Below are 26,108 nucleotides of genomic sequence, written 5' to 3' on the forward strand. Positions count from 1 at the left end.
TGTGGTTAGCTCCTGTTGGAAGATTTCTGGCAGACCTTCCTTCCGAAGAAAGCTGCTGTTTTTTCATCAAGCTGCCAAGGCCTGGGATGGGGTGGAGAACGGTGAAACTAGATGTAGCCCAGACCTGTTGTCTCATTTCTGGGCCTGTGGAACTTAACACAACTCTGAAGCACATTTATCTTACCTTGTGAGGTGCTCGGCTGTCTCTACCTTAGGAGCCAAATTTAAGTCAACGTTCTTAACTACCAGTTCACTACTGATTGGTATTGGCCCAAGGTGGATGATCCCCTACAACCTTGCCATTTTGGGGGAACCTGAGCATGCTTAACCTGACTTGCCATTTGCCTCCACTGCCCATCATTGCCAAAAGTTCTCCTCTGGTTAGTGTAGCTTGAAATCTGTTGTCCTCTATCATGAGCTCCCTGATTCTAGAGACAGACACTTTGAAGTAGTGATGATACGTGTTAAGTGCTTACTATGTGCCAAGCAGTGTAATAATATTAATGATAATGATGGTATTTGTTTAGCGCTTACTATGTGTCAAGCACTGTTCTAAGCACAGGAGTAAATACAGCGTAATCGCGTTGCCCCACGTGGGGCTCATAGTCTTAATCCCCATTTTGCAGATGAGGGAACTGAGGCACAGAGAAGTGAAGTGACTTGCCCAAAGTCACACAGCTGACAAGTGGGGGAGCCGGGATTAGAACCCGTGACCTCCGACTCCCAAACCCGGGCTCTTTCCACCAAGTTACTCTGCTTCTCAGTAGTAAGTGCTGGGGTAGTTACAAGATAGTCCGGTCGGATGTAGTCGCTATGTGGGGCACATAGTCTAAATAGGAGGGAGAAGGATTTGTTTTCCATTTTACAGGTGAGTTAACTGACACATAGAGAAGTTAAGTGACTTGTCCAAAGTCACAGACCAGACAAGTGGCAGAGGTGGTATTATAACCCAGGTCCCTTCACTGCCAGGCCCATGTTCTTTCCACTGGGCCATTCTACTTCTCCGTAAAGCTGACAAAGAATAGTAGTAGCTCAAGCATGCTGCTTAAATACAACCTAAGGGAAAGCAATTGTATTTGAAGAGAACGATAGCAAATGTGGAAAGCTAAATAACTGCTTCCTGCGCGAATAATAGCAGTAATGGTGTTTATTCAACCGTTGCTTTCTGCTGACTACCATACCAAGCCCTGGAGTGAATATAAAATTACTGGAAATCAGACATGGACCCTGCCCTAACAGGTGCTCACAATCTTTATCGGGGAGGACAGACACTTAGAAAAGAAAAACAGAGGTATAGGCCAGGTATGGGCAATCGGAGTGCTTTAAGAAACAATAGTAAAAGGGAGTAGAGGTACAGGAACAGGTAAACGGGCCTTGGAGAGGGCAGTTCTTATGATGTACTTAATAATTAACTATAGTTGTGATATTTAAGTACTTACCACATGCCAATCCCTGGGCAAAGAACTGGGGAAGATGTAAGGTAATCAGGCCAGGCACATTCCCTGGCCCACAAGAAGCTCACAATCTAAGTAGGAGGAGAACTCGTGCTTAATCCCCATTTTACAGGTGAGGAAACTAAGGCACAGATGAATGGACTTGGCCAAAGTGACTCAGTAGGCAAGTGACAGAGGTGGTATTAGAACCCCTGTCACCTGTCTCCCAGGCTGGTGCTCTTTCCACTAGGGCATGCTGCTTCCCACCCTGGGCACGATCCTGGAATTAAAAGATTGGAATCTTGCAGTCTGCTTTAACATAGCCAAATCAGAACAATTAAGAGGACAACCAAATAACACCCCATCTCCTTTAGCCCTTTTTACATATTGCTTAGAATGCTGACTTGCTAGCTTGAGAACAATTTAATAATGGCATTTATTAAGCACTTACTATGTGCAAAGCACTGTTCTAAGCGCTGGGGAGGTTACAAGGTGATCAGGTGGTCCCACGGGGGCTCACAGTCTTAATCCCCATTTTACAGATAAGGTAACCGAGGCACAGAGAAGTTAAGTGACTTGCCCAGAGTCACACAGCTGACAATTGGCGGAGCCGGGATTTGAACCCATAAACCCTGACTCCAAAGCCCGTGCTCTTTCCACTGAGCAATGCTGCTTCAGCAGTGTTTAAAATGAGCAGTTTCATGTTAAATCAGAAATGTGATTTTGGGTGATTAGCAAAAGTGACTGTGCTTTGAGATAAATGAGGGTTACCAAGTGAAGAGGAAGAATATAGATGGGGGTATAATGACTGCTGTGTAGGTGGGTAGCTAAAGGAAAGTCCTTGAAGCAGGGTCAGTTTAATGACCACAAAATCTGAAAATTAAAAATGGACACAAGCATTTAGTCAGCAGTGTTCACCTGTACTGATTCATATTAGCTTTGGTCAAATTTTAAATGGTTGAATGAACCCTTTGAAAAATATCCTTTGGCTTTCCTACCAATAAGAGTGCTCGTGGATCTATAACTGAAGAGTGACTTAGTTGCTCTAAATATCCCTTCATTCCATTTTACCGATAACTTCAATACAAATCCTAAGGCTTTTTTTTTTTTTGTGACATTTGCTATGTACCAGGCACTGTACTGAGCACTGGGGTAGATGCAAGCTAATCGTGTTGGACAGTCTGTCACATGGGGTTCACAGTCTTAATCCCCATTTACAGATGAGGCAACTGAGGCATAAGAAATGATGTAACTTGCTCCAGGTCACACAGCAGACAAGTGGCAGAGTCGGGATTAGAACCCAGGTCTTCTGACTCCCAGTCTGATGCTCTTTCCACTGGCCCAGGCTGCTTCTCAAAATTCTTAGCTAAATTAGGATATAAATGCAGCACACAGCGTCCATATGAGGGAGGAATTACTACAACTATTGAGATTAAAGGAGGAAGCAAAATCTGCTTAGATTCAGTAGGGCATCCAAAGACTAAATTAAAAGCATTTGGGTGAAAAATGTGTATAGTTCTTTAAAGATTGGAGTCCTTAAATAATCATACTCTTTCATGTACAGAAATTAGGAGACTCGTTACCAATGTTAGAGATGCACTATAATACTACTAAGTAGGAGTAAATATTTTAAAATAATAAAAATCCCCTTTTACCCTGTAACAGATGTTGGGAATATTTTAAACTGTATGTAACTAGTTTAACCAGTTTATGTTGCCAAGCTAAACATTCCCTTGCAGTGCCATAATATGTATTGTTGAACCATATTATAAACTTTTTAACATAAAATCACCCAAGATGACATTTTGTCCGTAATATAAGCACACAAGGAGATGGCACTGAAGAACAGCAAACCAAACTTCACACGAGTGCAGGACTCTTTAGAAGTCCAAGTAAGAGTTTGTTCCTAGAGAACTGGAAATCCTCAGAAATGCATAAAGAATTGATTTTAAAGTCCAGAAGACCTAGTGAACAGATTTTCAAAAGTAGTAAAAAAACCCCCACCTCTATCTTAAAATTACCTTTTTGATATATTTCTGCTTTACGAAGGGAACTTGGAAACAAGTATCGAGGCAGACCAAATTTTCCTCTTGCTTCCAAATCACATCTCAGGTGATATTCAGTCACTTAGCATCAGTGATAACACCCTCAGTTTTCAATCCCTAATTGCCTTTTTTAAGTCCAGTTACTGATGAACGGTTAGTTTTCATTGGTATTCCCTGTGTGTTTTGCATTCTGATGCCGCCGATGGGCTTTACTGAACAGAACATGGAGAAGTCTCAGTCTTGGCTTCAGTGGGGAGATGGCAGCTAGCTAACAAAAGAGCAGCTAGCAATGTGTGGTTGTGTATTACCATACTCTTGCATGCAGAGTTATTCACAGAAACACAGATACTGTCAACTCACATTTAACAACGCCATAACAAACTTCATTTTTAACGACATTGAAAAGACTGTGTCTGTGTGTATAAATTCCTAAATGAAGCCGAGCCAGTTTTGGTATAATGAGTGTCTCAGAGAAGCACATGCAAATCTAGGCCCCCTGATTTCATTTACTAGGTGAGTGAGGTTTGTGCTGTGGGCAGTCAGTTGAGCAAATGGAGTTTATGAAGTGCAGGGTCATTTTATTTTCAGCCGGGGAAATGGGGTGGCCCTTCAACTGGTTTCCACTGATCCGTCCTCCGTTCGGTGCCGTTATATTTGCCATTTGTATGTTGTTTGTTTGCTCCACTCCCACCTTGGCTTCGGCTCTTGCCCTACCTTACCTGGGTGTTGTGTATAAAAATGAGATAATGTGAAAACATTTTGGGAATCAATTTGATGTGAAGGTATTGTTCTGATAGTACGGATAGGTAATTCTGTTTCAGCCTCTACATTTTTGTAACCTTTTTTTGTCTAGTTATTTGCTCTATATGTGAATGGATCTTGTCTCTCCCATCACATTGTGAGATCTTTTAGGGTAGGGACTTTGCCATTGCTCTCTGTGTACAGTGTGTTCAGTAAATGTAGTGGAATAAATGAATGTTCTGTCCTGGTCTTCTAGAAGTAGTTTCGCTTTCTTCTCCTGTGTATGTGGTGGGAGTTACAGGTGAACAGGATTTCTGGGAGAGGGAGGGTGTTTATTTTTCTGCAGGTGAGACATCTAGAGCAAATCTACTGACTTTAAAATGGTGATCTCTTCGCTGCCATTAGTTGAAGTTAGAGTCGCTGTGGTTTCAAAGAGTTGCTTAGCAGAAAATTGGATTTTGGTTTCATTCTCCGTATTGGTTTGAAAAAGGAAGTGACAAATAGTAGATGATTCTCAAATTATTTGGTATATAAACTTTTGTGAATGTGTAGTGTGGTGCAAAATCTGTATCATTTTACTTGTGAAAGTGAAGTGGCATTAATATACAGCTCTGTGTTAACATTGAATGGCAGCTGTATGTCTCCCACCTGGAACTCAAATTCATTCAAAGTGTTTTCTCCATCAAACACTAAGTGCCCCCCCAGGGACGTGTTGCTTAAATAGGGCATTTGGATCTCACACATTTTTAGCTTATGAAATAACTTCGAGAACAGCTGTAGTAGTGAGCTACTTCTACAAAGTGAAAAAGCATACAACAGACTTTTGTCTTGGGTTTGTAGATCCGGAACTTGCCCACGTTACCCCTCTCTTGGCACCACCACCCCTTTTTGAAGCCATCCTTGTGTGTGGTTTCTTGTTATACCAGAGTACCATAGTTTTCCATGATTTCCCACAATACGGATCTTGTTCCTCAATTCTAAGATGTTTTTCATGCTGTCTCTGTGTGGTGACAGAATCAGTGATCAAAAGCTTTCGCTGGAGTGTTACTAAAGGCATTGACTGATCTTTTCAGTAGTTCTTAGAGAAATTGAAATCTACAGTCAGATGTAGAGCAATGAATAATGAGCCATAGTTTCAGGAGCTGATAAAATTGCATTTCATAGTGGTGGCTTAAAGTTTATGGAAGTTCCAAAATACAGGATTCATCTCCCTGTAATACATAATTCTGATGAAATTTATACATTTCAGATTTTATGTCACATTGTCTAAGTTTCATGGAGTTAGCAATTTGTGTCAAAAATGACCTCCCTTACTGCTGGGGAGTTTGGTTAGCTGACAAAAATAATAATGAATCGCCATGAATTCTAGAACTGAGATTCTGAGGGCAACTTGTCGGTTTGTCTAGTTCAGTCACCAGCCTCCAGATGAATAACCAAGTCACCTCCTGCAGTGTACTGTACTCCTTAAGCACTAAGTACAGTGCTCTGTACACAGCAAGTGCTCAATAAATACCACTGATTGATTTTGGACCAACAGTTGCCTGTTCTTTCTGTAGAAGCTCATAGGGTTGGAGTCTCCCTTTTGAATTCATTTCAGGGTTTCATCACTTGGATACGCAAGTTATACTCTTGCTTTGATTTTAGTTTATTTTCTCCTGTTCCATCCTTGGTCATGAAGAATCCCTTCACATTTTTGAAGATCCTTCACAGTCCTAAGTCTATATGTTGCCAACTTGTACTTCCCAAGTGCTTAGTACAGTGCTCAGCACACAGTAAGTGCCCAATAAATACGAATGAATGAATAACATTTTCTGCTAAGATCTATTTTTAATCCTTCAAGTCACTTTTGTCATTTATCCATAAATAGAAGGCCTAGCCTTAGGCCTAATGAGAATTGGGCTCCAGGTCTGAAAAAATGAGAGCTATCCTGCCCTTCCTCTTTTTAATTTTTTCCTTCTCCTTGGTTTTCTTGAGAATCTGAATTTTGAGGGTAGGGAAGAGATGTTTCCAAAAACATTATCAGGGACAGAACCTGGGCAAGGTAAGCTGGGAAACGGAGGTGGGTGGGAATGGCTAGGAGGTAAGGTATTACTCCATGGGGTAAGGGGTTGTTTTTGGCTAATAGTGTCTTAGCAGCCATTGGAAGATTTCAAGGACCCAACCCTAGTTGCTGGCCAAGAGAGATTTTTATCATCAGTTCCAAAGTGGAACATAAAGTTGAGAAGAAAGTTGAAGAGGTCTCTTTCAGACACCGTCTTTCAGAAACCCTGAACCAGTTTGTTCTGTGTTTCCAAATTGCCAAGCTCTTGATTGGCAGCTCGGCTGTAGAGAGAAATCCCCTGTTCTAAGTGAATGTTCTTTTTTTTTTTTTTTAGGCAAGATATGTCAATTTTGGTGTATAGTGTCAAGAAATTAATGGTCAGTGTTAACATAGTATAGAATTTGGGCTTAAAAGAATGATGCTTTTAAGGTGGTGGTTGAGTGTGTTTTCTGGACTAAAATGGAGCTGAAAAATACCTTTGTGTCCTCCTGGATTCTCTGCTCCCAGGGATCCACAGAAAAATAATAATAATAGTAATAATAATAATAATTGTGGTATCTGTTAAAAACTTACTACGTGCCAAACACTATTCTAAGTACTGGGGTAGATACAAATTAGTCGGGTTGGACACCATGCCTGTCCACATGGAGCTCACGGTCTTAATCCACATTTTACAGGTAAATAAATTCTGAAGATATTACTGCATCAGTGTAATCCTACTCTTGAAACTTGAAAGAGCTAGTGCAACTTCAGGGGCACATTCTCTGCTCTTGGGGCTTACGTTTTTCTTTATGGTATTTAAGTGCTTGCCATGTGCCAGGCACTGTACTAAGTGATGGCTAGACGTAAGGTAATCAGTTGGACACAGTCAATGACCCACATAGGCTCACAGTCTTAATCCCCATTTTAAAGATGAGGTAACTGAGGCATAGAGAATTGAAGCGACTTGCCCAAGGTTATGCAGTAGACAAGTGGTGGAGCCAGGATTAGAATCCAAGTCCTTCCAACTCCAAGGATCTGGTCTATCTACTAGGTCACTCTGCTTCTGACTGTAATCCTGACTTGTCCACACTTTGGCATTTGGTGACTTTAGTACCCCTCAATCAGTGGTATTTATTGAGCGCTTACTCTGTGCTTGGTACTAAGCATTTGGGAGAGTACAGCACGATGGAGTTGGTAGACACATTCCTTACTCTTAAGGAGCTTGCAGTCTCTCACCCTCAGAAAACGGAATCAGAAACAGCTCCAGAAGTTTCTGGCTTGTTTAGAATTTTTGAATTCTTACTTGCCTAAATCCAGACTAATTTCCTCTCCAGGACTAGTGTGGGTGGCCGGGGATATGAATGGGTCAGGGCCGTCACTCGGGGGATGAAATCCAGCTGCTCATAAGCAGGCCGTGTAGCCTAGTAGAAAAAATGTAGGAATGGAGTCAGGACACCTGTATTCTAGTCTCAGCTCTGCTACTGCTCTGCTGTTTTAATAACCTAAGGCAAGTCACTCAACCTTCGTGACCAGGGTTAAGTTACTGGATTTCCCTTCCTCTGAGTCAATCAGTCATGTTTATTGAGTGCTTACTGTGTGCAGGGCACTGTACTAAGCACTCGGGAGAGTACGGTCTAGAGGAGATTGTGGGCCCTGGGGGAGGGCAGGGGCAGTGTCCGCACTGATTAACTTCTACCTTCCCAGCATTTAGCTTAGGGTTTGCACATAGTAAGGGTTTAGTAAATTCCCAAAATGTAATCTATTCATGGAAGAGAGTGTTTAGCCTCTCCCTGGGTAGGATGGCCATTCATCCAGTTTTATATTGGACAGTGTAGCAAGTCTGTCCCCGCCTGGTATGGCTATGGCACCGAGGCCTTTATGTTAAGCCTCCAGCCCCCTTCTTGCACTGGCTCCTGCTGCCAAGCTTCACGGCTCAGAGACAGTGCCCTCATTATCTGGGACTCAGAAGGGGAACGTGGTGGCTTAGGATAAGCTGGGTTCCCAGGGAAACACTTGCGCAACATGTGGCATATGATGTCATTAAGTTACATCAAGTTCCCGGCATTTTATTCAATCGTATTTATTGAGCGCTTACTGTGTGCAGAGCACTGTACTAAGCGCTTGGGAAGTACAAGTTGGCAACTCATAGACCGGCACATTGCGTATGGTGTCACTTCTATGTCCAGTATTCATGAGGCCCTTGTTGACAGTGTTGTCCAGGGAAGGATTTGGACCAAAAAATAGTAATAATTAAGCACTTACTATATTCCAAGCATTGTACTAAACACTGGGGTAGGTACAGGATATAATCAATCAATCAATCATATTTATTGAGCACTTACTGTGTGCAGAGCACTGTACTAAGCACTTGGGAAGTACAAGTTGGTAACAAGGTCTGACACAGTGCTCACAGTCTAGTAGGAAGGAGACCAGGTATTGAAGCCCTATTTTGCAGATGAGAGAACTGAGGAAAAGAGAAGTTAAGTGACTTGCCCAAGATCACACAGCAGATTCAGTGGCAGATTCAGGATTGGAACCCAGGGTCTTTAACTCCCAGGGCCCGGGCTCTTTCCACTAGGCCATGCTGCTTCCCCTAAATAAAGAAAAAGAAAGTGGTCAGTGCAGTGTATGTACCCATTTGGAGGTGGGCTGGACACTAGCTGGCGAAGCCAGCTGTCACTCATGCCCTTTTAGGAGAGGTTCTCCTGTTGCTGCCACCGTCCTATGGTCTTTGACCCAGTTACTACTGTGCCATGATCTTAACTGCCTGGACAACACCTCAGTGAGTCACATTTTGGCCTGATAGCCCTTCATCAGACATTCCCAGGTATCTCTAGTCCCCTGATTCAGCTCCTGAGCCTCCTCACTTTCTGTGCTCAAAGAAACAGTCAGTCTTTAGAATGAGACAGGCAGGACCCTTGGAATTAGATATTCTGTGAGCTACTTTCCTCTGGATATGATTAAATGGTCTTTTAAGAGCTTGGGCTCATGAACAGGACCTCATAACACCCTTTTGAGTTAGGTATCCTCACACATTTTTTCAGATCATCATCATCATCATCAATCGTATTTATTGAGCGCTTACTATGTGCAGAGCACTGTACTAAGTGCTTGGGAAGTACAAATTGGCAACATATAGAGACAGTCCCTACCCAACAGTGGGCTCACAGTCTAAAAGGGGGAGACAGAGAACAAAACCAAACATACTAACAAAATAAAATAAATAGAAAAGATATGTACAAATAAATTAAATAAATAAATAAATAGAGTAAATAAGTAAATAGAGTAAATAAATAAATAGAGTAAATAAATAAATAGAGTAGATGAGGCAGAAGCCAGGTTTTTCCCAGTCGATGCATTTCCCAGTGGGTGGGAAGGGATGTATGAATGGTGACTTGGGAGTGGAAGGAGAAGGGGAGGCGGAGGGGGAAGGCCCCACCTCGAAGGGAGTGCTGTCCTTAGAATGAAACGTTCGTCGAGTGTACCGCCTCGTACAAATAGAACAAAGTCCGTTGGATTCCAACCTCTTGATTGCACATACTAACCTCTAGACTATCAGCTCCTTGTGGGCAGGGATTGTGTCCACCAACTCTATTGTATTGTACCTTCTCAAGTGCTTAATACAGTGCTCTGCACATAGTAAGCACTCACTAAATACCATTGATTGATTGTTCTGATAATAATTACTTCAGTATCCTTTCAGTGACTCCTTGGATACCCAAGGCTCATAGAACATTGGCTGAAGGGCTGTGGGCAAATCCCTGGGCAAATCAAGGGAGCAGGGAATCCCAGGCCAGGCTGGCGCTCTGTCCACAGCTGCACCATTTATTCCTTGCAAAGGAAGTGTGTTTAGAACACCTGCGTTTTCCTGAACTCATAAGTTGGTGATATGGTTCCCATAATTCCATTTTTAAAGCACAAAGCCATCAGCAGCCTCAAAGTAGAGTATTAGACTTTTAACACTAGGACATTTATTAAAGGACAATTTGCCTGGAAGCCCCATAACCCAGGGAACAGGTGCCATCTAAATTCCCATTTTTGTCACCACCTATCCTCCTTTTGTAAGCTTTCCGTATTTCATACTTTACAGTTCAAAAGCGGCTAGGGGTGTTTGCATGAAACAAAGCCCATGCTTTTTATTTTAAAAAGGAAAACAGTGTGTAATGGGGGGAAGCTGCAGCTAGACTTTTCAGTGACTTGTAGCTTAATTTGAAGTCATCTTGTCTGAAATGATCAAGAGCCTGGTTAAGAGAACAATGGAATTAGAGTGTACCGTTGGAGAACGTTTCAGTAAAAAAAAACTGGTGGTTTGGCTTGTAATTCTTGGGGTATAAATCACAGCTGACCCACAACAATACTACTCTCCTTTCACAGCTGGACATGTTCTGAAACATCAAAGCCTAATGAATTGTGGAAAATGTATCATCATAGAACTGGTTGATAAGAAATTTAATTTCTTCATAAGAACGAAAGAGAAACACCTTCGTTAAGGCTGGGAGAGTATTCATTCATTCATTCAATCATATTTATTGAGCGCTTACTGTGTGCAGAGCACTGTACTAAGCGCTTGGGTGGTACAAGTTGCCAACACATAGAGACGGTCCCTACCCAACAATGGGTTCACAGTCTAGAAGGGGGAGACTTGGGTGCCTGTAATTTGTTAAGGGTTAGTTTGTTTTTTATTTAAAAGACCGTACACTTTTATGGATTTCATTTTAGCTATCCAAGCACTTGAAGAATATTTCCAGTGCTTAGGGATGTAAGGAAGGAGAAGAGGCTCTGCAGACAGAATTTTAAAGCAGCTTTGCCTTTAGCTTTACATTCAGGTGGATGGTTTGGTTGAGAAACTGGCAGCCCTTTAAAAACACAGCATGCATGGTGTTTTGTCTGGGTTGCAAGATATTCAAGTGCATGCATGCTGAGATATTGCCAAATGTAACACTTGTCCCGTTTTTCACCTCTTTTTTTCTTGATCAATCAATCAATCGTATTTATTGAGCGCTTACTGTGTGCAGAGCACTGTACTAAGCACTTGGGAAGTACAAGTTGGCAACATATAGAGACAGTCCCTACCCAACAGTGGGCTCACAGTCTAGAAGGGGGAGACAGAGAACAAAACCAAACATATTAACAAAATAAAATAAATAGAATAGATATGTACAAATAAAGTAAATAAATAAATAGAGTAATAAATATGTACAAACATATATACTTGATAACACATTAAAGCAAATAAGACCATATTCAGAGACCATAATCAGTACTTGTAGTTTTTCTTTTCCCAAATCAGAGAATGACTATATTTGACTACATTCATTGTAGCACTGTACAGCTGTAAGTAGTACCTTTAAGGCAAAACAGAGACACTTTAGCATTTCAGACCCAGTAGTTAGTGTTACCTTTTTCAAACTGCCGTTTTAGTCTCATTTTTAACTGGCTCATAACTTTGTGAAATACCCCTCCTGGGCTGAATTTTCACATACATGGTTTTATAGCTAAATGGTTTATGGCTTATTAATTTATTATCTCAACTCTGTGTGTATGTGTTTCTAAAGACACAAGGATATAGAATGTTCATATTTTTGCTACAGACCACCTATGGCATATGACTCAAAATATGAGTCCTTTCTTCTGGCTGTCATCACACAAGCCTGGGTAGCAGTGTCTGATTCTGTGTATTTACAGAGAGGCTTCATATTTTTGGTGTGTGTCCCAAGAGCCTTTCTTCATGTTCAAGTGTTTGGACCCATGTGAGGATGTGAGATTGAAATACAGTTGCCCCATCCACCTAGTGAATATGCAAGGTTGAAAGGAAGTCCCCTATTATATGGTCTTGTTTACTACCTGGAGTGTTGGGCATTGTTTTAGGTCCGGAATTTTACTCCATGTCAAAACTATGAACTGCATTCTGGAACAGAAAGGTCAGTGAACCTAGTAAAGGTGAAAAGCATGAAATCTGATTTTTTTTTGTTGTTGCTCTTTTGTTTTTTTTTTTGAGTTATGAAAGAAAACAGGAGTGTCCGCTTTTCATTTTGAGCGTGGGGCTGAAATTGGGGTTGAAATGGATCGAAATGGGGCATACCAGTCACCGTTACCCTTCCTGCCCCAGAAAGCTGAGGTGGTGAGCTAATGGCGTCATCCCCATGACACCGAGGACTTGGGAGCCCATCATTCACGCTGAGTGTAGCCTATGGAAGAAAATTCATTTTATCAGCTTTGAAGGCTGTTGGAAGGGTATTTGTTTTGGTAAAGCTGCCCGGTCTTCTGGCTGATTGTTATCAGCAATAATAGACAAAGTTTTCCAAAGGTGCATAGCATGGCAAATTATAAACCACAGGTTTTCCCCATCCTATCCCCGTCCCCAGCCATGGCCACGACTTAAAGGGAAGGTCAGATGTTGGGGGCTAAGGCTTTCCCTGCTGCCCTGCATCCCAAGTGTAGCCCTCTATTTAGCTGCCTCTGTGCTGCACTAATGGTGGTGATCCACACACTCCAAGAAGGCAGTTACAGATGAAGAAAATGTCTCTACAGAGCTTTGCTCATGACTTTTCCCCAATTCTCATTCATTAGTGAGAAAGCTACGTTTCGTGTGTGTGAGTTTTTACCATCGTCCCCAAACTGGTAGTCTCAGGGTTAAGTTTCCATAATTTTATGCATTTCATTCACTCATAATTGAAATATTTCCTCTGTAAAGACTTGTTCGTTAAAAATGTTTGCACACAATGGTGAATCCTGTTTGCTGCTATGAAAACACCCTTTTGAAGTTTTTATTGAGTCTGCATGGAGTGGAAGACTCGGGGAAATTCTGAACTTGGTTCTGTCAACTGTCTCCTGTGTGTCCAAAACCCAAGCTAAGGAAACGCAGTGCCTCCAGCAGATGCTATTGAAGGAGCAATACAGAGAAGCAGCGTGGCCTAGTGGATAGAGCACGGGACTAAAAGTCAGAAGGACCTGAGTTCTAATCCTGGCTCCGCCACCGTCTACTGTGTGACCTTGAGCCCCTTCCTTCCTCTCCCCCTCGTCCCCCCTCCATCCCCCCATCTTACCTCCTTCCCTTCCCCACAGCACCTGTATATATGTATATATGTTTGTACATATTTATTACTCTATTTATTTATTAATTTATTTTACTTGTACATATCTATTCTATTTATTTTATTTTGTTAGTATGTTTGGTTTTGTCTCCCCCTTTTAGACTGTGAGCCCACTGTTGGGTAGGGACTGTCTCTATATGTTGCCAATTTGTACTTCTCAAGCGCTTAGTACAGTGCTCTGCACACAGTAAGCGCTCAATAAGTACGATTGATGATGATGATGATGATGCAAACCCAGAGTGTGATGCAGATGGTTAGGAAGACAGGCGAGAAAGGTTCAACTCAATCAGCCATTTAATTTGTTCAGTATTTTGTACAGAGCACTGTACTGAGTGTTTGGGAGAGTACAATACAACAGAGTTGGTAGACATGATCTTTGCCCTAAAGGAGCTTAGAGTCTAATGGGGGAGGTGGACATTAAAATAAATTATGGGTAGAGGAAACAACCGAATATAAGGATATGCAAATAAGTGTTGTGGGAATTTGGGGGAGTAACTAAGTGCTTAGGGTGGATGGGACAAAGTGCATGGGAGAGGTAATAGGGAGGGAAAATAGGATGCGGGGATGGGAGCTTAGTCTGGAAGGACTATTTAACAGCTAAGTGTGCATGATTGCAGTTTGAGAAGCTTTAATAGAATTGAAAGGTTGGTTTTACCTCCTGGCACTGATTTGCTAATTTTATCCAAAGCAGAGCAAGTGAGAGTAATGGGAGATGCAGTGGAAGCAGTTCACCCATATTTAGGTCCAGTTCACTGGCACAACCTCAGTGACGAGGTTTAGCTTTTTAACTTTAAAAGTCCCTCCCTTAGCGTGTCCTTTCCCCCACCCCCTTTGAATGTCCGGATTAGGGATTCTCTGTATTGTCTCAGTGTTGTTTAAGCAGTAACATTAATGCTGCTGTTGGGGCAGGCAAAAGCCCATAAGATTATAGTTTAGGATTTACTCTTTCAAGCCTGATCTCTTTCCAGAACGTCAGATGATTGTGTGGACCTGGAATTTTGTTCTAGCAAATGTTGGTTTGCATTGGTGCCCCAGTGGCTTTTGGGAACTATATATGGGGCCAGCCTCTGAGAAGGTGCTCTTTCTTGGGCAGGGGATGGGATACCTTAGACACAATGAAATAGCCCTGCAGGCAGCACTAACACCAGGGCAGGAAGCAAAGGGAGAGTAGCATGTCCTTCCAGGGATTTGTCTTGGGTCTCCAAGTAGTCCCGAACTCGGTGTGAGCCTTAGGGAGCTAGAGCACATGCTGAGGGAAGAGCTGGAAAGAAAATGGCTGACACCAACCAATGGTATTTATTGAGCACTTACTATGTGCAGAGCATTCGATTGTATTTATTGAGCGCTTACTGTGTACAGAGTAGTGTACTAGGTGCTTGGGAAAATACAACAGAACAATAAACAGTGACATTCCGTGACCATAATGAGCTTACATACTAAGTGCTTGGGAGAGTGCAGTACAGTAGAATTGGTAGACACAATCCCTGCCCACAAAGAGTTTACAGTCTAGTCTACAGAAGAGACAGACATTAAGATAAATCATTTCGAACAAATGTCAGAGGATAAGGATACGTAAATAAGTGCTGTGGGGCTGAGAGTGGGTGAATATCCAGTGCAAAGGCTGCACAGATCCAAGTGCATAGGCTGCCAGATGTTCTTTGGCTCATTTTGCTGTAATCTACAAAGTACCACTGCTGTGACCTATTTGTCTAGACCCTGGAAATACTTTCATTCTAGGGAGTCAATCTTGGTAATGGTTTTTGTCATATCAAGATCTGACCCTAAATTCATGTTGCTCGGTACATGTTGTTTGGGTTAGTGGTTGGAGAGGAGGGAGGGAAGAAAGAAGAATAGGAAGGGGATGGAGACAGTGGGGGAGGGGAAGAGAGGAATAAATTTGTCAAAATAATTAAATTTGCCTTCTTTATCCTCATCATAAAATGCATTTCCTGAATCACATATGGAATCTGTGTTTCCGTTTGTGAGTGCTTGCTTCTTTCAAATGAATTTCCGTTTGTGAGTATTGCTTCTTTCAAGATGAAACATAGAGTACCTGCAGTGCAGTGGCTGGATGAACATTAATCTCAGCATCTCCCTCCCTTATTAACCTAGTCTTCAGTAGGTTCTGTGTTCAACGCTTTCCTCTCTTGGTGAACTTGGGCAGCAGTCAGGCCTTCTTGTGCCAGAGTGTCTTCCTGCCAGGTTTAGCCTCGTAACCTTAATTATATGTGGAATGTTGAGAATGTCCTGCGTTGTTTTTCTTTATAACAAGACAGTGAACTTGTAATCATTTCATTCAAGCATCCAAGCATTCTTTGAAGCCTCAGCATTTAACATCCCCTTTGTAACTTGCTCATGGAAAATTAATGTAAATCCCAAAATGGTTTACATTTAATGCACCAAGAATTTCCTTTCTTGAGTCAGTATCCAGGTATGTTTTAACGTTCTTTTTTTTATTTTCCCCCATTTTTCTCTCAACAGAAGTGTGAAAAATGTTGAAGGCCGTATTGAAAAAGAGCAGAGAAGGAGGAAAAGGAAGCAAAAAAGAGACAGGTATGTGTGGAAAGATGCCATTTCTAAGTTTTCATTTAGGCTAAAGCAACGACATGCATTGGGCAACAAGTGCCATTAGAGTTTAGCTCATTGCAGACAGCCTCTCATATGTATATGTGTGTTGTAATCCTGGTGGGCCAGAAATTATATCCAGTGGGGTCTCAGTAAATGCCTTTACTAGAACTTTTCTCAATTGGAAAGCAAATATCCGCCTCATTCTGAGGAATGCCTTTTAGCTCCATGGTTTTTGGAGACTATAACGTGCATTTACAACTTGTGTCCTGGTCCTGTCTGAATGACTTCTCTGATTTTCTCCTTCCCTGGTCTGCTGGAAATGTACAGGGACTCTTTCTGCAATTATTGGGATTCCTCCTCATTCTTGTTATTGTGTCCAGTTGTCCTTCTTGCCCTCTTCTGCACCATGCCCAGGGGCTGCTAAAGCTCGCTGCTGGGTCTAGACAGGCAGTTATCCATCCAAGGCCCCGGAAAAATAGAAGTCAAAGATACCCTTGGGCTTGATTTGGTAGGCTTTGAGCAGGGCTGAGATCTCAATCTGTTCAAGCCCTACTTGGAAAGTACTTTAAGACTCTGTAAGCTGGTATACGATTGCAAACAAATGCTTATTTTCAGCAGCTCCCTCGCGACTCTTCTTTCACACGCTAGCTCTTAGTCTAACACAGCAACCCTGAGAACGGTTAGGAAGGAAAATAATGGTTGTTGACCACTTGTGTGTGGATCCCCATAGCCAACCTTTTGCATTCCATTTACATCACATCATCTGCTTCTCATGCTAGCGTTAGGGTACAAGGTGAATGGTACTGTGTTGCAGTCACTGCCTGCTATTTTCAGTTGGCTAATTTACATATTGTGAGTCAAAATACATTGAAAAATGTAAATTCTGATAGAGCAAGGGTCTACAAGGTGAATCAGTGTATTATGTGGTTTTAGAAATTCTCTCAAATTTTGTACTAGCTTCTTCCCTGCATTCCTCAGAGGGTAAGTTAGTTTAAACCCCCTGGCTTGTCCTCCCAATTTTGGATGCTGCACTTCACTAAAAGCAGAGGCACTTTCCCCAGAGATTTCAGAAGTGGTTTTTATCTCACAAATAATTTAAATGCTTTCCATCCCCTTATTTTTTTTTCTGTTTCCATTTATGGACAGGGCTCTGGGCCCCCTTCATTTCCCTCCCCTCCTTCAGGACGGAGCCTGAGGCTCTGTTTGGGAGGATGGGGTGGCCTCCTTGAAGCTCCGTCTCTGCCAGGTCATGTCTGTGTGACATGCCCGACTGGTTTGAGGGAGGGAGCAGAAACCTTGTTCCAACATCTCCCAAAGCGATTCAAAGAATAAGATAGCTAGTTCCCCGGAGAGGGGAGCATGGCAGCTGGTGTTGCTAAAAATGATGCCAGGGATTGTGCTAGGGAAGATCTTGGTGAGTAAACTTTGTTCCTAAGAAACTTTCTGTTCCTTTAGACTTTAAGCTCTTTATGAGCAGGGAACATGTCTACTTCCATTCTCCCAGGTGCTTACTACAGTGCTCTGCTCACAGTAAGTACTCAATAAATGTTTGCTTGATTGATTGTTCCTTTTTAAAGGAAGACAGGGTTGCCATGACTGAGGATGGTTGTACATACATGTATTTTGGGGAAGCAGATTGCTCCTTGTGTTAAAAAATGGTGAAGAAATTAACATTTATGTGTTTCACCCTGGCCAGTTTACCACCCTGAAATCCAGCATAAGTCAACAGGAAAAGTCCTTTTCTTACCTGGGGAAGCTCAGAGGAGGCATTCTCTGGTCCGGGAAGGAATCCAGACAGTCATAATGAGCTGGGGAAGTGGGTACTGGGAAGATGATGAGTCCGTCATCTCTGGGAGATACTGCAAGAAAACTGAGTCCATCTCCTCTGTACCAAGCCGTTGGAGAAAGGCCTAGAACTCTTCCCATTGAGTAAAAAGATAAAGTGGGAATGTCAGAATGTTCTGCTTTTCAGGATGCTGAGCATAACAAAGGGCAGACTGGGTATAAATTCTGGGGGTGTCGGTGCGGGGGGCGGGGAGAGAGAGAATGAATATTTATGTGTGGTGGGGAGGATTGCATAGTGTGGTCTGGTGGAAAGAGCACATGTGTGGGAGTCAGTGTACCTGTGTAATTGCAGCTCCGCAATGTTACTTTTCTGTGCCCAAGTTTCCTCATCTACAGAATGGGGATTCAATACCTGTTTTCCCTCTACTAAACTGTGAGCCCCATATGAGACAGGAGCTGTGTCTAACTTGACTATCCTATATCTACTCTAGTGCTTAGTGTGGTGCTTGGCACATAGTGCTTAAGTGCTTAACTAATAATAATAATAATAACTGTGGTGTTAAGCACTTACTAATTTCATCAAACACTGCACTAAGCGCTGGGGTAGGTGCAAGGTTAACAGGTCCCACATGAGAATTTACAGTCTGAGTATGCACTAGCATGGGTATTGAATCCCCATTTTATAGTTGAAGGAACTGAGCCACAGAGAAATTAAGTGGCTTGCCCAAGGCCACACATTATGTAACTGGAAGAGCTGGGATTAGAACCCAGGTCCTCCGATTCCCGGGCCCATGTTCTTTCCACTAGGCCAAGCTGCTTTGCAAATTAATATTTTTACACTATTTTAAAAAGGAAAGCAGAACTTTGGGCAGTTCCCCGTAATTGATTTTTTTCTAGCCTTCCTTTCAGGATTCAGGCAAAATCAATCTTGTTTCAAGTTGATCCATGGGTGAAGGGCTGTATTAAGACTCCGCTGGACTCTGAAGCTATTCATTTTTGGGAGCCCCTGAAGTTACATGGTGCATCATTATATCACACTCTGTAGGGCCTCGCCCTTTGTGTCTCTCTCCACCCCAAAGCTGGAATTGAGCTATGAATTTTCATGTCACTTACGATCTCCTCCCACACTCCCCTAAGCTCCCCCACTGATCTTTCATCAACTACCCTGATACTAAAAATGGCTGTCATGCATGTTGGCAGCATATGTGGGTTAGGCAGCAGGGACTGCAGATCAACTCCAGCAAACTCCATCCTCTCTGTTGACTATCTTGGGAAAGTGAGTTGTGTGCGCTTTTAGGTAATGCCCAGGAAGCGGGAGGGGGAGGAAGCATTTTGATTGGGGCAGTCGCAGGGCCCCCCTGCTACTCCTGCCCCTAAAACCCCCTTGTTAATCTGGCCCTGCTGCTGGGCCCAAGCATGGATCTGAGAATAAAGGGCTCTCTTACTTCATCTCATCCTTGCTTTGACTTGTTGCACTTGCTCTTCTCAGTGAAAGTGATAATCTTTCATCTAGAAAAACCTCTGAAACTCGTGATTGATGTTGTTCACGGGCAGGGGGTGCTTTCTGAGGGCCTGGAGTGGGCTTCTTAGTCATTCTAGGCAGAACTTGTAAATGAGAGGTGAAGACTTGAAACGTCTCAACGATCACAACACCCTCTAACCAGGCACTTGGCAGTCAAAGCCTGTACCTTCATTAGAAATCACTGAACCCATCCAGTGGGTCCGGCATCTCTTGTTTCGAAGGAAACACCTTGATCTTTTTTTTTTCCCATTGGAACTATATCAAGTTTCAAATGAAGGGTGGCTTTCCAGCACACGTTTTACTTGATGTACCTTTGACACAAAACCCATGTCCTAGCTCACCTTGGTGATCATGGCAGGTGTGTGTTTCTTGGAAACAGAGCTTGAAAAAAAGCCCACAGAAGAATCTTCAGCTATTTCTTTTACAGCATTTACACTCACCCCTTTAATAATGCGTATTGTGTTCACCACTTCCTGGGCGTTATGGGGAGAAAATATCAGTGCTGCTTTCAAGGAGCTTAAAGAATCATCATCAATCGTATTTATTGAGCGCTTACTGTGTGCAGAGCACTATACTAAGCGCTTGGGAAGTACAAGTTGGCAACATATAGAGACAGTCCTTACCCAACAGTGGGCTCATAAAAAAGATACTCAAGTTTTTTGGGTTAAAAGAATCCTCACTGTTGTACAATTGAATACCCAAGAATGCATAGCTCAAGAAACAGAATGGGGGCTGTATTTTATGTAGAAGGCATTTGGGTAGTATCCACTTTTTCAATGCATTTTGTTGCTAAGTTGATATTTTACCCCTGGAGAATGTAGCTGAATTTTAGGAGCATTAGAAGCAGTGTGGCTTAGTGGATAGAGCACGGGCTTGGGAGTCAGAAGGACCTGAGTTCTAATGCCATCAAGGCCTTTGACCCTGGAGATGTTGACTGTCGTGGCAGATGTGACACTGGCCTATGGTGACCTGAAAAAAGACCACAGATCAGTGAGCGCAGACCATCTTGGAAAACAGACCAACAGCTGGGCCTGTGGTGCTGCCATTCTGGGTTGCCCAGGGTGATCGCAGTGGGCAGTCAGCTCAGTTGTGGAAAATAGATCCAGCTTATACCAACCATAGAACTCTCCCAAATTGTGTCAGGATCTTTAGGCAAGCAGGCAGCTGCCCCATGCTGACCACGCTCAGGGAAACAACCTGAACCTATCAGGGAGGTTCACCAGAGATCATTTTTCTCTGCCTTCCTTCCTGTTCTCCTCCCCTCTGTCTGCCGTGGCTGCAGAGGACTAAAACTAGCATTGGGAGTGTCGGTGAGGGGTGCGCAGGTGTCGGGAACGAGGCCCACCTGTGTCCCAGGGAGAGGGATAAATTTGGGCCAGTGGGACTCATGGCATAATAAGAACAGTTAATTTTTAGCAACATCCCAGGTCCCTTTAGTGTTGACTTTGCATCCTCTTCAGTTTCAGGCAGGTTGGAGGAGGTGTTTGCTTCCAGTGTCCCCAGTTTTCACAGTGAACGGCTGGAACGTCACCTTTCAGAATTCCCTATGGACTTTAGGACACTACCCTGGGTTGTTGTGTTTAAGGTTTTTGTGAACTTGTCTACCCGATGGGGCCGGAAGCAAAAGAAGGCTTTTTTAATGGTGTTCTTGAGTGGCTCTGATGTTACTTGTTGCTGGATTTTGGTATGCGTTTTTATTGTTATTGGTGCCACTTGCTTGAAATGTGTTCCATGTTTTCATTCATCATCGCATACTGTGCCCTGGGGATGTTTAGCAAAGAATGTAGTTTATAAATAAAGTAAATACATTTGCTATGAAGGTTGACTTATATTTGTGGATGCTGGCTTTGGCTTTTAAAACAAGTCAAATTTTGCTGGTGTTGGTCCAGAATTTTGATTTCTGAGTGAACTGAAAGCAGTTCCCATCCACCCCATGTTACCCTGGCTGCAATTAAAGGATTTTAAACCCTTTGGGCACAAGTAAAACTGAACTTTTGCCTTGGCCAAAAAAAGAGACCTTGGCATTTTGCTCACAGGAACTTGAATCGTGGGCAGCTAAGTTGCTACTGTAGTTCAGCCTGGAAATAGGAAGTAAACTTCAGTTGCTTGGTGAAGCTGAAGAAGAACCTATTTACTGGCTCTCTAGTCAGATGTTTTTCTTTGCAAGTTAGTCTTCTGGGATGTGTCCTTTTTAGCAAGAAGGATTTGTCTTCTGGTTGAAGACGTTTTTTTGCTTTTTTTTTTAATGCTTGACCCTCACCTTTTCTTCATCGTTTCTTGCTAAATCCAGGTATTTGTTTAATACGCTTGTACCTTAAGCCAGTGGTAATTAAATCCTTGGCCAACCTTAGGTGAGGGTGTGTGTGTCTGGTGGGGAATGCATTGGCTGTTCTTAAACTGGACATTTGGTGTTAAATCTAAATATACCAGCAAAGCTGAAAGCTTTGTGCCCAATCCTAATCTGATCATGGGCTTTGAATTCTGATGCAAAAAGAGACTGTTGGCACCCAAAGTTCAACTCCATCAGCGTGGATGTGGTACTTGGTCCTGGAACTCTTTCTCTGCCCATCCATCTGACCATCAGCCGAATGTGCTAAAATGCCTCCAAACTAAGGGTGCTTTGTTTCATCCTGAAAATATGGAACTGCTTTTGATTATCCTCTGTTGCATTTGCCCACTTTCTGTGGCTCTAGACTATTACTTAAGAATTCAGTGTCGGAGCAGTTGCTGAGCTCTGGATATTTGGTAGCCTTATAAACAGTGGATGCCAGTAATGTCTCCTAAGCAACAGGACAGATGGAAGTCATTGAAAATAAAAGTCTTAATTTCTGTTTTATAGATCCATTTCTCAACCCTCCTACCCCCCAATAAATAATAAATCTTATGTAAAATATAAGACATTTACTCCAGCTCCGGGATAAAAACCGAGACTGATTTTTAGCAGTGGTTTTTGTACTTTTCAAATGAGAATAACATCCATCTAGTGCTTGTGAGTTTGAACAAGTATCTGAGGGTAAAGCACAGTGCTGTCTCTCTCCTATTTGGCAAGTTTAACTGGCCTAGTAGAGTAGCATGCAACCTGGGAACACTTAATAACTGTTGAGGATAATTGTGGGTTATTTGACCCTGGTTTGAACGCACTGTACGCCTTTTTTTTAAAAGTGTCTCAGTGAAAGTTTATCAGGCTTGTTTCTCCTTTTCTCAGGCTGCAAGATCCTCCCCTTGCAGGTCTTTCCAACTGTCCCTTGTCCACATGCTGTCCTCAGTGGACAAGCTCATCTGCTTCCCAATCTAGCCGTTCAACTTTCCCATCACCGAGCAACTGTGCCTGCTACTTTCTCCAGTCTGGTGTGGTCATCCACTCCTCTCCTTCCCCCAAACCTTGCCCGAGACCCACCTCCTCTATAAGGGCTTCCCAGCTTTCTGCCCCTGAGCCACACCCCTCTAATACCTGTTTACCGCTGTGGAGTCAGCTTGGACCACTGTTGCTTGCCTTTATGTCTCTCATATTCTGTACTTTGGTGACTTGGGAGTTTTTCCATGCACACCCACATTGTTACTCCAGATTGATCAAAAGATGCTGGAAAAAGAAATCTAAGTTGTGGGGAAAAATAAGAATTATTTCTTTACCCAAGACCAATCCTCAGTTGGCAGCTTAGCTGCCCTGCTTGTTGCCTGGACACATCATGACTTTCCACTCAGAAAGGGGCTTTCCACTCAGATTTCCCCTCCTGGATTTTGAGATGGCAGTAAGCATTTTTGTGTATGTGTGTGGACATAGTTCATGCTCATCAGCTACTCAAGAACCTTGACAGATATTGGAATGTTGTAGGAATTGTGAAAAGGGCCTGTTGTGCTTTTCTTGATGTCATGCATAGCTGTCTTGCTTTCCTGCATGAATGGGAAAATCCTTTATTATCAGTCAATCATTCTTTTTATCTCCAGGGGTTGTAGTAATAGTGTTTATTGAGTCCCCATTTGGGTGCAATATACTAAGTGCCTAGGAAGTACAAAACAATTGACACATTCCTTACCTTCAGGGAGTTTACATCTGAGTGAGGCAGATGTAAAAATATTTATGAACAGAGAAGTCAAGATAAATAATTTAATTTATAGTTGAGTAAATATACATGTGTTGAGAATGAGTCTAAGTTATATGTGTTAGAAATGGCTGCTGGGCTTGTGTGACTTGGGATGCATTTTGGAGGAGGTGGGCTGTCAGGTGGTCTTTGAATATGGGGAGGGCTATAGTCCGTTGGATTTAGAGGGAGGTGGGTTCTTACAAGCGGGGTGAACTTAGACTGGTTAGCTTGGGAGGAATGAAGAGAGCTTGTTAGGGAGTAGGGAGAGTAGTTATGTAAAGAGAGGTAGGGTGAGCCTTGAAGCCAATTGTGAGGAATTTGATATGGTGGGACAGGTTGGGTAGACAGTGAAGGATTTTGAGGACTGGAAAGGCATGTGCCAAGCAGCACTTTAGGAGTGTGATCTTTGCAGCAGCAGGTAGTGTGGATTGGCGAGGGGAGAGGCTAGAGGCAGGGCGGTAGGGAGACCAAGGAGGAGGCTGATGTATAATCTTGATATGTGAGAATAGAATTGATAATTGTGGTATTTGTTAAGCACTGTACTAAATGCTAGGGTGGATACAATATAAGATGAACAGATGGAGTTGGTATTTGCTCCACAGTGGAAGCGTGCGGGAAGATCTTCCACATCAGCACACTGAAACCTCTGTTGCCATGACAGCCTCTGAAATCCACTCGGGGTTAAAAGCTGGAGTTATTTTGTGTTGGAAGGATACCATTTGGGTGGACTCGGTCTTCCCTTCTCACTTCTCCTATCCAAGAGTCTTTAACCGTGGCCCTGCCTTTGGCACCCAGCTGAGGGATTTTAATATTCTTCTGCACTTGGGGTCTGCCCATCTCTCTCTTTCTCCCCATCTCTCTCTCCACCTCCCAAAAGCCAGCTTTGCTTTTAGATTAAGGGACTCCTGGCTTCAGTCCCTGTTGCTCAGGGGCTTGGTGTTCCATGTCCTCTCTTACCGCCTGCTGCCACCCACACATACCTGCTGCTTTGCAAGTTCATTTGGTTTGGTTTCCCAAGAGCAAAGTACAATTAAAAAAAATACACATCTTGAGCTAAAATCAGTTTTGTCCACCCTCACGCTTTTCTCCCCTCTTCCTGTCTCTGGAGTTGATAATGAGATCTCTAGGGCATATCATCAACTGTATTTCTGGAGCGTCTACTTTACTGTTGGGGCCCTGGAGGCCATACAAAAGGCATATAAGGTGTGATTCCCTGCCCTCGAGGAGCCTACAATTTATTAAGGGAAGACAAACCAACAGTAATTGCCTAATTGTTTACAGAGCTAACTAACTTAAGTGGATAATTACAAGTGAAGAGGTAAACATTTGGGTGCCAAAGTGGTATGACTGGGAAAAGCAAGGGCATGGAAGGGCAATCAGGGAGTGCCTACTGGAGACGGTGATTTTTTTAGATAGGCTTTCAGGGTGAAGAGGGATGTGGTTTGGCAAAGCTGATGGGGGGAGGTTGTTCAATTGTATGGGGCAAGTTAAGGGATGTCAGCCCATACCAAAGAGAGATATGGTGCAGTGCCATCAGGGTTAATCAGTGTATTCCTCTGTACGCCTGGGCAGGAGCAAGCAGGAGCCACCGCGGGGTAACCGGAGGTGGGTGTCATAATTGTGGTACTTAAGTGCTCACTATGTGCCAAGCACCGAACTAAGTAAGCCCTGGAGTAGGTACAGGATAATCAGGTCCCATGTGGGGCTCACAGTAGTAGGAGGGAGCACAGGTATTAAGTTCTCTTTTTTTCAGATGAGGGAACTGAGGCACAGAGAGGTTAAGGGACTTGCCTAAGGTCACTTGGGGAGAGGCGGGATTATACCCTAGGTCCTCTGACTCCCAGGCTCTTTCCACTTAACAACACTGCTTCCCACGTCCAAGACTATATAAACCGAACCTTGTGTGGGATCCCATCTCCCTTTTCTTGCCACTGTCATGCTGTTTAACACTCGTGAATATATAGGTTTAATTTTATTTTAACAGTTAACTTGTGTTTTTTTATCATTTGTATCTTTTATTTATCATACCGCTCGATTCATGTCTGCTGATCTCCCCCACTGCCTGGAAAGCTCCTCGAGGCACAGGATTTCTTACTTTAGGTGTGTGCTCCCCAAGGACAGTGGTTAGCGCACCCACTGCTGATTTAAGTCTCAGGGAACACTTCAGCTCCTTGGGTGAGGAATTTATCTAGCATGGGCTGAAGGGAATAAGAATGGATGAGCCAAATCTTCTCCCGGCAGCCCCTGGAAATCTTTCACTACTTAAAGCAGCATGTTTTGCCTGTCCAAAGGAAGCTCCCATGTGGCCGGGAAGGGTTTGGGGCATCAATCAACCCCTCCACTCTGAATGTGATGACATTCTTAGTAAAGTAGGAGTATTCAAAACCACTGGGTAATCTCGAGTGGTGATGGCTGGGAAGGAAGTCATGATTTATTTCACAGTACATGTGTGTGTAAGGCTGGGCTGTTTTCATGTCTCGTCTGGAATTTTTATAGATCGACTCTGGAATTGCCAGTGGCAAACACAAAGCAGAGCGGGGGCCAGGGGGTGGTGGGGAGGCAGAGTTAAGTGTGAGAGAGGAGAGTACAAGAGAAACCGACGGAGTGTCTACAGGCCTCCTCAAATACTCTGCCCGGTAACTCATCGCAGATCACTCAGGAATTTTTCCTTCTGGAGGATGCCTGGCCAAAATAACACTATCTGGAAAAGAGAGAAAACATCTACGCTAATGTCTCCAAACTGAAAGTGTTGGAGCCCCTTCCAGCATGCATTGATTCTGAAGGACTAAGCAAATTCTGCTTTGATTTGGGCTGC

The 26,108-nt window shown here is 43.1% G+C and overlaps 1 protein-coding gene across 6 annotated transcripts in view; it reads left to right on the top strand.

Annotated features, from left to right (window-relative positions):
* The window catches only part of TANC1 (tetratricopeptide repeat, ankyrin repeat and coiled-coil containing 1), a 167,545-nt gene that overhangs the window by 40,120 nt on the left and 101,317 nt on the right, over positions 1-26,108 (top strand). For all 6 annotated transcript variants that reach the window (XM_038751030.1, XM_038751033.1, XM_038751031.1 and 3 more), the window contains exon 2: positions 15,818-15,889. In XM_038751030.1, coding sequence (XP_038606958.1) covers positions 15,829-15,889 — 61 coding nt within the window. In that variant the 5' untranslated portion in view covers positions 15,818-15,828. The remainder of the gene's footprint in view (positions 1-15,817; positions 15,890-26,108) is intronic.

Source organism: Tachyglossus aculeatus, chromosome 9, assembly GCF_015852505.1.
Source record: "Tachyglossus aculeatus isolate mTacAcu1 chromosome 9, mTacAcu1.pri, whole genome shotgun sequence".
Classification (NCBI taxonomy): Eukaryota; Metazoa; Chordata; class Mammalia; order Monotremata; family Tachyglossidae; genus Tachyglossus; species Tachyglossus aculeatus.